We start from the raw sequence: 13,033 nt of genomic DNA, 5'->3' as shown, positions 1-13,033 counted from the left end.
TTCTCCAAATTGAGGCTTTATTTTAGGTGCTTAAGGCAATGTGTGCTCTGTTCTTTATGTAGACATGTGCATATATGCACTTGGGTTGTTTTGGAGTCTGGTTTTGGATTTTGAACCTTTCCCAAATAGAGCAGGTTTGTACTCAGAATTCAAGGCTGTTTTCTCAGGAGAAAAGAGGGAGGATTGCACAGAGCTCTCCAGCTTCAGCACGACCTGTTCTTCAGTTTGTGCTTCACCACAGGTGGTTTTGCTGGGACCCTGTTTAATCCTAAATTAAGCAATGCTAAATAAAACCTCAGTGAATAACTCATTCACAAGCAAATGCCCATCCCTACTAATACCTGAGTGAATTAATCCACACTGCACAACAGAAAACTGACCAAATGCTGTGCTCTTCAGGGCTTCCAAATTTGGTGTGGATTGGGTTTGAGGTTAAGGAAGGATGTTTTGTCTTCTGTTTCCTGATAACATCCTGAGCACTACAGCTCGTTCTGAAGGCGCCTGTCCTGCTCTTTACTCACTGCAGACTCACCCGTGGTCTTTGGGGGAAAGCAACACTGCCCTTCCTCTTTGTCAGAAACTGCTCTTGTGAGTCCCTGAGCATTCTGCCTTCCACATGTTCAGGCCAAGCTGTGGAGCTCAGGCTGTGCTAAGAAGCTTTTTACTGGTTTGCACTCCATTTTGATCAGGCACTGGAATGGCACTGTGCATTGCAGCATCAATTGTTGAATTAGTCCTTACATTATGAAGTTTGTCAGAATTAGTGTTTACTTAAGTACCATAAAAGTTGCTGAACATAAAATGAATCTCATTTCTGAGTCCCTGCTGATTCAGAAGCACTTGGGGGTCTTTGAGATGTGGAAAGCCTAATTAGAATGTGAACTGTAGCTACTTCAAGCTCTGTAAAGCTATTTTTATTTCAGTTGTAAAATCATTAATAGTGTTTTTTTTGCTTCAAGCTGCCGTGCTTCCTGTTAGGGAGATTTTCCATCAACCTTTTTGAAAACAGATTATTTGTGGTATCTACAGCTTCACCTTTATCCAGGTGGTAGCAGTGGGAGGAATAAATTAAAGGGAATCCTGTAGTCAGTGGGGCTGCCATCTCTGCATCCACCACGAGAGCAGAGGCAGAACTGGCACATTTGTTATCATTTTACCTCCATTTGTTTGTGCTAGTGGAACTTCCTACACTTCCTACAGAAGGAATGCAAGACCTGTAGCAAAGTTTCTTGAACTGGATTGTCTCCTTTCACGATCTCCATTAGATATTTTGGGGCTCACTGCAGTATACTTTAAAATACTGGGTTTTTTCCTTCCATCTTTGTGCCACGTGAACCAAAAAAGGTGAGCCACAGGGAAAGAGAATTGTTGTCTAGATTGGGTTTTTTACTTCTCTTTTTCCTGTTATCCTTAATAAAAAACTGTTCACAGCTGAAGACTTTTGCCAGAGGGAACATGGTAGTACCAGACTGGCAAGGCCTGGGAGGCAGGGTGAGTTATTCTGTCCTTGTGGCTACACTTGGCTGTGCCTCAGCTAACACAAAGTTGTTTCAAGTATTCTTGTGTTACCTACAAGAAAATATAGGTGGGTTTGTAAAAGGTTGAATGCTAATTCCTTGCTCCAGTCCTCTCTTTGGAATTTCCTTTGTTACAAGAGATTTTACTGTGCTTGCCAGCCAGTGCAACTGTGGATTTCTTGATGGCTTTAATCGGTGCTCCTATGGATTTGAGTTTGGCATGGTGAAATATTCCCTGGAATTGCAGTGACAACTTGTCTTTATCTCATGCAGTTCAAAATAACATCATTTCCTGGACTCTTACCCAGCTACTTCTCCCCGTTAACCCTTTCAGAAGTTTAGGGTAATTCTGACTTTATCTGTAAATGTTAATACTGCACAAACCTTCAGCTGTGAGTAGTTTTGTGCAGCAGATATGGAGGGCAATAATATTTCAGGTTTGAAAAGGGAAGCTTAGATCCTGGAGTGGCCTCGTCCTGTGACTTTATTGTTAGTTTGTTGTCTCAACTTCGTTATGTATTTTACTTTGGAGGAGTTTCCATGTTCCTTCAAGATTAATGGAAATAACTTAGACATAATTTCTTTGCAAAGAAACTAAACACAGCAGAAACTAAAGACCCAGCCACCAGCCTTCTGTTTTGAGAAGATTCAGAATTTCCTCTCCTGGACTCTGCTTCCAGCTGTTGTGGTAAAAGTCTGTGTGTGTTGAAGCAGCAGTGTCACTTCAGATAAGACTTCTGACAAAAGCACCACTGAGGCATGGGGAAGAAAGACCCCTGGACTTCATTGTGGTGGAGAGACTTCCTGAATTATTTTGAGTTTTTTGTGCTCTTCTTGTGCCTGTAAAAAGCTGTGGGTGGAAGAAGTGTTTCTATAGTGATAATGGGAATTGAGTAGAGTGAGAATAAAAACCTGTATCATAACACATTACTGCATTATAGAGCAATCTACATCCATTATTTAGGTATTATATTGTACTGCTTGGTAGTTGAGTGCAATTTAAGGAACAATCTTTCTCTGGCTGTTTTCGTTAATATTTGCTCAGTGGTTGTTAAGCATTTCCACAGCTTTTTACATCTACCTAAAGAACAAGTATTCACAGCCTTGAAGGATGTCCAAACATGATACTGTAGGCTTTGTTCTGAAAAATGTGGATATTTTGCATTTCCTCTGTGTTATCATGATAAATTGAGTTAAGGAAAAGCCTAAAATATTTTAGCAGTTACGTGCTCTTGAGTCACCCTAATTGTCCAGTGTATCTTTATGTATTGAAAGTTTGCAGTTAAAATTAACTGTTCTCTATGTGATGAGTAAATCAAGAACAGAAAAACTGATTTGCTCTAGTGTGAGTCACAGTGTCATTTGGATGGGCAGATTTCCCCAGGTTTCCTTAGGATGCCATTCGTGCCTCACAGGCAGGAGGATGAGACAGGAGCTGCAGTGACCAGGCCACGGCTTGGGTTGTCTTTGCCAAACCCTACAGAAATGAATTTGAGTGTCCTGTGTTGCCATTTACAGTAAATTTGCAAATGTGAGAAACAACACCTCACTTGTAAAAATTTTAAAAAGGTTTTTTGAACCACAGCAAGGGACTGAATAAGGGAAAGGGAGAGCACGGTGTGCTTAGCTGCAGCCAGAGGCACAGGACTCTCACTGTGCAGTCCTTCCTGCTCAAACCCTTCTGATGGTCAGAGATCAACTTTCAACATTACAAAATTTTTAAATAACAGAGCTTTTTACATTCAACATTTGTGAAAGCCAACGTCACACTATGTATTTATTACACAGACAACAAAAATGTTTTCTGTTGGGCTGTGGTGAACTTGCTTTGTTGAATCCAGACAGTTTCCCTTGAAGCCGTTTTTACTTGCTGGTTTATATCTAGTTTGTAACTCTCAGAGCAGAAAAGGAGCCATTTTTGTGTGAAATGAAAAGCAATGTTAAAGCCCCTCTGCTCTCACACCCTCTCTGAGGGTAAGAGCCCTGCTGCCAAGGGCTGTTCCACCCTGGGACAAGTAATTTCCAGGCTTAGAAATTCAATTGCAGAAGTGCTCCCTTTGAAACATTTGTTCACTTAATAAATTTTGTTTCCTGCCCTAGTTTGAGTGTCATGAGTGCTTTCCTTGGATTTTTTAGACTTTGGGAATGTTTTTAATGTACTGCTTTGTTTTCTTTGTGGCATTGTCAGTGTGACTTAGGGAGGAGAGAAACTACTTTGGCAATAACAGGTGCTGCTGCAGCAGCTGTGTTGCACTTTCTGTTTCAGTTAGCATGGTAAGAGTCCCAAAACCTTGGAGTTCAGGGGAAAGAGGAGTTTCAGCCAAAACTCAGAGCCCTCTCTGAATACATTTTTTTGGGGATTATCTCTCCAAAACTGAAGCATGCTGATTAATTTGGCTAAATTCACAGCACATAATATTCAAGGCATTATATTTAGTTTCATGTTAGTAGCATATGGGTGTCAGCTTGAGAGCTGAGCCAGATCTGCTTGTTATGTTCCAGTTTAGTGCCTTGTGTTCCTGACAGTGGTTTGGATTTGAGAGGTTTGGGACTGTTTACAATTCCAAGGGTGTGCTTGGAAATACTCGCTAGGTATGGAGTTGAGCATGGCTGGGCATGGTTGCTCTGTGTGAACTCGGGAACTGCCTTGCTGCAACTCTTCTGCGGTGCCTCTTCCCCATTTCCATGGGAACAGATGGGCTTTTGTTGATAAGAGCTGTCATCAAACTGGGAAACTGCCGGCTGCAGTTGAGCCACTCTTACTGTAAAGCAGGGCTGACTGTGGCTGAGGACATCACATGGCAGCATGGCTTCAAATGGAGGGATAAAAATATCCTTCCTCCTTCCTCCTCTCAGCCACAGATGCCCCAGTGTGAAAGGAAGAGTCACTCTGGCTCAGACCTGGTTGGATCTATGGCAGCCATGGGATTGGATGCAGAGCAATGCTTTAGGTTTTCACCTACCCAAAGAGCAGCAGTTTTGAAGAGTTGATCTGAAAAAGTGCTTCAGATTTTTTGCAGATGTTGAAGGCTGTCCAGTTTAGAGTAGTGAATCTTTAAAGTTTCGTTTTGTTACTTAATTTAGTTGTGGTTTTGTTTTGTACTTAACAAATTATTCAGAGCAAAATCTAGTGATGCATGTGATACTTAGATTAAATTTTGTAGCTTTGGTAAATCCAAGGAAATCTTACTGTAATTCAGTTATGAATAATTATTTTTCTTAGAGTCATTGCACTGTGTTTTAATATCCAGATGATAAATTTTAATATGATTTATTATCTGGAAGTCACTTGGAGATATAGAATAAATGGATTTACTGGGTTCTTTTCATAAAACGTTTTGCAGTAAAATGGTTTAATTACTTAAAGTCAGTTCTTTCTTTTCAGTGGATTTATGATTTATAATCAGAGAGCAGTGTCAGATGTAAACATCAAAGACCGATACATGAATGCACAAGATTCCTGTGTGTCCCTGAATTTTTAGTTACATTTCACTAAAGAATGTTAGTGGCACAATTTTTTTTTTGAAAGCTGAAATTTTACAGGACTGTTCTGCAGTTTTCATGATAATAGAAATAGAAAACTCCATAACTTCCTAAGAACTACCAGAATTCCAGCCTTGTGCATGTGAGTGCCAAGTTGTCCTGAATTTAAGGCACTTCAGTCCAAGTCAGTTTTGCTTGGCTGAGCGCTGGGGGCAGCCCCAGGGGTGTGTGACCCTGTCACAAGAAATGCTTTTGCAGATCTGTGTTGTGGAGATGACTGGTGCTGAAATGATAGGGAACGTGGAGCTCTGGAGAGCAAACAGCGTGTTCTGTTCTGTTCTCTCTGGAAGAGGCAGAAAGGGGAAGCCAGGGGTGTTCCCAGGGTGAGTTCTGGGTCTGTAGCAGGGCAGGGATCCCTGGCTGCCTGCCAGGGTGGGGATGGAGCTGGGACAGCTCCTTAAAGTGATCCTGGAAAGGACAAGGGGCTGCAGATAGCGCCAGCCTGGGCGTGTGAGGCAGGAAAAGGGCTTGGGAGCAACCCAGCCGCTCATGGAGGGCTCATCCCTGCAGCACAAGTCCCCTGAGCAGGCTGGATGTGCAGATACACAGGCAGTTACCTTACCCTGCCTTTAATCAGCTGGTTTTTATTCTGGTCACAGAGCTGTAATGCATCCCTCCCTCAGCACTGCTCCCTCGCTGGCATTTGGCTTCAGGCCAGGCATTAATGAGTACCCCAAGCCCGATGTGATTTGGCTCCTCCAAATCCATTAGCATATCTTCAGAGCAAGATAAAACTCATTAAAATAATTTACATTTGGGCGTTAGAATTAATGATAACTTTTTAATACCTACGGCTGAATCCTCAAATCTGTGGCACTGTCCTTCAGGTGAAACTACAATTTACCCATTCTTTCTGGAAAAAGAACAGACTGCCAGATCCTTTAACTGTTCTCTGATGGTGATGAAACAAGTCTGTAGCATGATAAACATGAGCTTATCAAAGCTCATGGGAGACATCTCTGATAAAGGAATGCATGCCCTTGTGTAAGATTTGGCTTATTAGAAATCATATTAAAATATATTGTGCTTGAGTTGTGTTCTATTGTGCAGGACTAGTGAAGGCAGCTTGAGGTACAGAACAGCCCCAAATGACTGATTCTTGCAAGCTGTGTGCTGAAATCTTTACATGACTGAGTTACAGATCTGGGCTTCAGCTCATGCCCTCACTGGTCTCTGCACAATTCACTTTTGCACACCTATTTTTGATCTCTGTCATCCCTTAAATGAGCTTTGCTTGGTTGTATCTTATGCAAGCTGTTACCGCTCTAGAGCTCAGTCCCCAAGGGCACTGGGTGCCAGAGGCCAGCTCGCTCTCAGACCAAGGCCGCGGGACAGCCCCTAACAAGCAGGGAGATATTCAGCTCTTAGTGCTTAGGCAGCTCTTGTGATTTCAGCTTTGCTTGCTAGGTAGCTTTCCCTTGGCTTAAGGCTCTAGCAGACGGTAGAGAGAGGAGAAGCAGAAGACACCGGCAGTTCCACGAGTACGGCTTTATTGAAGGGGTTTGTGAAGGGTCTCAGCTCTTCTTCTTCCGAGTTAGCAGGGGTACAGTATGCTACTTTTATACCCTTGGCCTGGATCCAATCCTGACCAATGGCAAAGGTGTTAGGGTGACTGTAAGTGACCAATGGTAGGGTTTAACACAATATTGCCTTCCATGGCTATAGGGATAAGGTACAAGGCGGATGTCCCTGGAGACAGGAAACTTCTTTGCCGCTGTGTCAGCATTCTATTCTCCAAGGGGCTCTGGCTAAACCTGAGGGGTTTACTACAATCCCTATTCAGTCTCCCAGAACTGCTGCTGGTGTCTCTCCCTGTGTTTGATGCTGAGGAATCAGTCCCTGCCCAGGCTGCTGTCCCACAGCTCCAAGGCAGACCAGCAGACACAGCTGATCCAGGGCAGCTCTCCATGTGTGAGCTCTCACCTCAGAGCTGTGACAGAGCCGTGCTTGAGCTGCTCAGCACCTGTGCTCAGATGGTGCCAGCCAAAAGGCTGAACTCTGCTCTGCATGCTGGAGCAGTGCTGTACATAAATGCATGGCAGCCCAAAGTAGTAGCTGCACTAAAGATAGCTGGAATGTTTCATCCACATGTAAGTACTTGGGATCTTTTCAGTGTTAAAGCCTCTTCAGCTGAAAATATCCAGAAATGGGCCTTAAAGCTGGGTGTCTTTGCTCCCCTGAGTTCTGTAGGTGTGGCCCTGCTGCCCAGTGGAAGTGCTGGCAGCCAGGGAATGTACATCCCACCAGCCTCTTCCTTGGAGGGCAGGAACATCCAAGTAACTGTTAGCCCCTGACATTTGCTGAGGAAGCTCATATTTTGCTCTCTTTCATTTGCCACATTGCATTTCAGTAGGTTTTGAGGTTTTTCTCTGTCATACATAGCAGTCAGCAGTGAGGCAGATCTAGGGTGTTGGTGTGTCAGTTTTGAAAGGCAGCAAGCACTGATCTTTAGAGTTTCATTTTCTGATGCACTCCAGTCAGCTGTAAGAATGAGACATGCACTTGCAAATTTTTGTCTGGTTTTACTTTTTCCTTTTTTTTTTTTAAATTTCCTCTCACCACCCTTGAAATAAAGAAACATAATGGCATAGCAAAAGAGTTAGTTTGAGGGTTTGTTGGATATATTCTCCATAACTCTGTGGGTGCAGTATGTGATCTCTGGATCTGCCTTCGTGTTTCTTTCTCTTTGCATTTCCTCATTTTCCTGCGTTCAGGCAATGTTAATCATGTGATACTTTTGTGACTTGGGGCTTTTTTTCATGTTGACAAACACAAAATCATCTTGAGGAGAGGTAGTTTCAAACAATAGCATGGTTTTATTTACAGAATATAATACAATATTGGAGGGACTGCTTTCAGTCAGTGCACCAGGCTTGCCTGTTGCAGCATACCAGTTGACAGAAATTCAATGAAAAATAAAGCATCAAAGTTTTTAGAGCAAGCATGCTTTGAAATATCAAATTGTGCTTTTTAAAACTACCTTTTTATGTGGCTCCTCTCTTGTGACTCCTGATCTTTCATTCATGTTCAAAATTACAGGAAGAAAAGTATCCCCTTCAAAAATAAAAAGAAGGAACTTTGTTCATCTGCATTTGCTGCTTGAATGTGTTTAACTTTATTAATGTAAAAACTGCTCAACACAAATGGGAAGAATTAACCTGGTGCCTTCATCAGTCTTGCTTGTATCTTGAATCTATCTCAAGCTTAATGTTTGTTTGCTTCCTTCCTTCAGGTTTTGAATGAAGAATGCGATCAGAACTGGTACAAGGCAGAACTCAATGGAAAAGACGGCTTCATTCCCAAGAACTACATAGAAATGAAACCCCATCCGTAAGTAGAGCTTTTGGGATGGGCTCTCCTGCTCTTACTCTGGGCATCCTCACAAACAGAAGGATGGTTTTCTGCTAAAATTTTACCTGATCCACTCAAATGTAGAGACAGATAAAGGATAAGTTGTGTGTCTCTGGCTGTAGTGTTTGCTTTAACTCCTCTCACAGCAGCTGCATGGCAGGGTGTTTTGGGAGGCTGTTCTGGTGCTTGCTCTGGTGGTTTTTACAGTCAGAGCAGTCTTGGAGTTAGCAGCCATAAACCAGCAGAAAATCCTTGAACAGTGAGTTTGTACTCCCACTGCCCCAGGAAAAGTGTCTGTGTTCTTGTGATGATTCTCAATTTTACTTACTGAGCAGCTAAGAGTAAAAATCATGGCATTCACAGCTCTGCAAAAGGTGAAGGGTATTTGGAGCTGAACTTGTAGTATGTCTGTCACATCCTGAGTGCAGAATCACAGAATTGTTAAGATTGGACAGGACCTGTAAGAGTCATCTGGCCCAACACCTTCCTCACAAAACAGGCTGACCTCAAAGTGCTGTTCCACAAGTATTGTTGCCCTGAACTGCTGCTCCAAAGAGCTGTGTTTGAGTAACTGCTTCACACTTTTCCCCCTAGGTGCAATGAACCCAGCCTATGAAAACTGTAGCATTTTGTGATTGGGTATTTTCTTTGTGTCAGTTCATGTGTTTCTGCTGTCTTCTGCTAAACTTTGGTTCTCCAACCTTTGAGATCCTGCAACATCTGAACAAGAACAGCAAGCTCTGGGTAACAGATTCAAAGGGAGCTTTAGGAGGGAGAAGCAAAACCTGTAATCAGGGGTTTTACAAGAAACTGTAGCGTTTCATTTGCTCACAAAAGCTGATGATTAATGTAAGTGTTGGCTGTCATTATATAATGAAGATATTGCAGTTAAATGCAATCAAGAATTATTTTTCTAAAGGCCCTTTTGAAATAGCAGAAGGAAGCTTCTGAGGGCCTGGCCCCAAGAAAGAAGAAGAAGTGTCTTACTTTAGGGCAGCCAAGTGGGAAGTGAAGCAAGGACACACAAGAAAATTCTGAACATTTTTAAAGCCTTGTTTTCTGTAGCAACATGTCTGGTTTATCCTGATTGTACCAGTCCACTGAGGATCACAAATCCACATTGCAATGACTCTCATATTGATTTGATGCTTGTACCTTCTCATGACAATTTTCCAGGCATTTGAGTTATCCTGCAGTGATGTCTCCTGTGATGATCAGTGTATTCTGTGATCCTCCATGGAGTTTTGTTTTAGAGGAATAGAGCTGTCAGTTTTTCACCTTTTCTATATCAAAAGGGAAAGGGAATGAACAATATTTGAGCCTGCAAGTGGATGAATTTGGTAGTGGTTTTAAGCATAGTTAATTTGATTTTATCTGAAGGTGTTTTAAACTGCTGATGGCATCTGGATGGAGGCAGTGTCATGTGTCAGCAATGCTGAGAGTCTTAACTACTGTATTTTAACAACCCTGGGAAATGATGCAAAAGTTTTTATAGCATAATGTTGGCTTAGCTGTATTGCAGACCTCTCTAGTCATACAGGTCATACAAAAAGCAAACTGCAGGCAGCTGAGCAGTGAGAAAGAGAATGTTCCTTTACTCACAGTACCATCAAATTGTTTTCAATAGGTTTTGGAAAGAAAGCAACTGAATATGGCTTTAAATCCTGTCCTAGGATCCAAAACTTAAATCTTCCAGCTGCACAGCTGGTATTAAATGCCATGTTTCTCCTTACTTGTATCTTGCAAATCTTACAGATCACTTTGTAACTCCCAGCAAATGAAGCTGAAAGGAAAATGTGGCACTTTTCAGTGACCAGCCTTACCTAGGGATTAGCCTGAAGGGTTGATCTGAATTACCACCTCAATTAACAAAGCAAAGACTGAGCAGAGCTGGGCAGGACAGAGAAGAGCTACAGGAAGCTCTGGGCAGGGAAGTGATGGTGAAGTCACAGCAGCACCCTGCTCTGGAAGGGGGCAGGAGAAGAGTTTGCTGTTTATGAAACACAGCATGGATCTGATCCAGGCTATCTCAGGTCTTTGTGTTTGTTATCAGCTTGTCCTGGGGATATTGCTGAAGTCTCACTTTGCAGCACTGTAATTTCTGTGGAGGAGCTGGGCCAAGTGAGATGATGGTGCGAAGTGGAGCCGAAGGAGGGGAGGCTGGGAGCGATGGGAGCTGAGCTGTGCAGTCAGGGCAGCTCCCTCTGCCTGTGCAGCATCAGCAGCAATGCCTGCTTTGCTCTGCAGTGCTGCCAGCATGAGTTTCACCTGCATTACAGAGCTTGCTGGAGTCAAACCTTATCAGGCTGACCCTGCCTGTGGGAATGTCGTTGTCACTTTCCCTAGTTCTCCACAAGTGATTTTTGACATGCTGTGGTGTTTGTTAATTTTTTCAGACATTCTGTAGCAAACATATGTGCACAACACTTCTGCTGCTGTACAGCTGTGTTCTTAAGTAGACAGTAGTCCTGCAGAATAACTTTGTTTCATCTCTGGGGTTTTCTGTTCATTTAATTCAGGTTCTTTTACTCTGGCTAATGTGGTAGTAAAGCTACAAAACTGCAAGGAAGCTTAAGAATTGTGAAAGATTTTTAGTGAAGTGCCTTAGAAGCAGCTAGCAGCAGAAAACTTACATAGCTTGCCATTGTCACTTTGGAAGTGTTATTTCATTTAAAAGAATAATGCGCTTCTACTTTGTAGTGACTCAGTAAAATTTAGGGGGAAAACAGGTGAATTGTGGAGGTTTCAGGAAGGATTCTATTAAGCTCTTTCAGGCTTTCCTTCTTACTTTATAGAGAAAGGTGAAGTTGTTTTTTTGTGTTTAGGATGAAACTGTCACATGAGTAATTGAGAATTATTTGAGAACTAAACAGGATTAAGACACTTTGTAAACAAGAAATATGGTGAGATATCTAAAATCATAACATAAAGCTTGCTTCAAGCAGCATTTGGCAGAGAGAATATTCAGGTCTTTCTGACAGTAGTGCCAAAAGCCCAGGAAATTAACTACTGCCTTTGATTTCTGAAGGAGTTTCACTTACTAGTTTCTCCTGGTTGATTTTTGTGGGCAGCAGTGTGTGCAGTGAGGGACAGATGGGTCTCCTGGGGTGGTCTGCCACCACCTCACCTCAGGCACCAAGAGGTTCTAAGCCACCCAGAATGTACAAAATACCATGAAATTCTTAACCACTGGGAATAGGATGGTTTAGGGAGGAAGCTTTTCCTTTTTATTCTAGGGGATGAAAACACAACGAGAGTTCCAAGCGGTAACTGAATAATCAGTCCTTCTTCAGCTCTAGAGGTAGTTTCCCCTTACAGAGATAGATCTGGTGACTTCTTGACGTCACAAGAGCTCCAGCTTTTCTTAAGAATGACTGTTTCAAGGAGGATTCTGCAACTCCTGCCTTGTTGCTGCAGCAAAACCTTCAGTGCAGACAGTGGGCTGTGTGAGTGGAGCTCTTGTTACGAAATGCTCTCCTCTGAGGTCAGTCATCTGTGTGGGTGTGATAAGTGCTGCTGTGCTGTGTGATCTGTTCCTCAGAGCTGAAAGCTCTGCTTTTTAGTTGTGAAGATGCTTCTGCTTTTCTCATGCCATGTGACCTACCACTCATCCCTTCTTTGCCTTTAATCTTGGATTAGTCTAGAAATGCAAATGTAAATGGGGGCAAGGATCCTGTGACCAGTCTGTTGGTCAGGGCTGACGATCTGGTGGCCTGAGGTAGGTTCAGCCTTGGTGTCATGGTCAGCCTGTGGCTGGTGAGAATTTTGGATGTGGTTTTCATGAGGCTGCTCCTTCATGTGACTCTCCTGTGAAAGCTGCTGGATTGTCCTGCCTGTGGGAGAAAGCAAGAAAAGAGGCTCCTGAAACAAGTGTCATCAGCATCTTTTCTGGAACAGAATCCATGCCTAGCTCAGCACTGCTCTGCAGTGGAGCAGAGAGACCTTGAAGGAACTTTTCTCACTTGGTCTGTAAGTGCTGTCCTGGCACCTGCCTCAGCTTTCTGACAGATGATACTTGTCTAGGACCAAAGGACTCTGGTAGGGCTCAGAGATTGGGCTCTGGGCTGCAGGAGCAAACAGCTGCTGGATGAAAGTACTGATTCTCTCTGCTGAAGTAGATGTGCCTTACCACCTGATCTGAAAGAGACAAGAAATTGGTTTAGGTACAAAATGCACTTTCCACGTGTGCAGGATGGGGCAGTGCATAGACAAGATCTTATTTCTGGAGCTGTGGTGTTTCTGGCTCTTCCATGAATGGATTCAAATTCTTCACTTTTCCTCCTGTTTTCTTTTCCTCCCCACACAGGTGGTTTTTTGGAAAGATTCCCCGAGCGAAGGCTGAAGAAATGTTGGGCAAACAGAGACATGATGGTGCCTTCCTCATCAGGGAGAGTGAGAGTGCTCCTGGGGACTTCTCCCTCTCAGTCAAGTAAGTCATGCCCAGGAGCAATTGTGTGCTAATCAGGCATCTGCTGCTCCTTTGGAGGGTGAGTAAAGGGCAGGTGATTGTCAGCCCTGAGGAGCAGGAATAACCCCACAGATGCCCTATAGCATTCCTGTTCTAGTGACATTTATTCCCTCTCTAATAAAACAAACTTCTTTGCTCTGCTTTGCAGTGAGCC

General features: G+C 43.1%; 1 protein-coding gene across 2 annotated transcripts in view; it reads left to right on the top strand.

The window, feature by feature from the left end:
• GRB2 (growth factor receptor bound protein 2) overlaps window positions 1-13,033 on the top strand; it is a 55,588-nt gene that overhangs the window by 37,629 nt on the left and 4,926 nt on the right. For both annotated transcript variants that reach the window (XM_074554782.1, XM_074554781.1), the window contains exons 3-4: window positions 8,293-8,390; window positions 12,718-12,840. In XM_074554782.1, the coding sequence (XP_074410883.1) occupies window positions 8,293-8,390; window positions 12,718-12,840 (221 nt within the window). The remainder of the gene's footprint in view (window positions 1-8,292; window positions 8,391-12,717; window positions 12,841-13,033) is intronic.

Source organism: Zonotrichia albicollis, chromosome 19 (genome assembly GCF_047830755.1).
Source record: "Zonotrichia albicollis isolate bZonAlb1 chromosome 19, bZonAlb1.hap1, whole genome shotgun sequence".
In the NCBI taxonomy this organism is placed as follows: Eukaryota; Metazoa; Chordata; class Aves; order Passeriformes; family Passerellidae; genus Zonotrichia; species Zonotrichia albicollis.
Note: the sequence above shows the minus strand (reverse complement) of the source record. Positions and strands in the feature narration are given on the sequence as shown.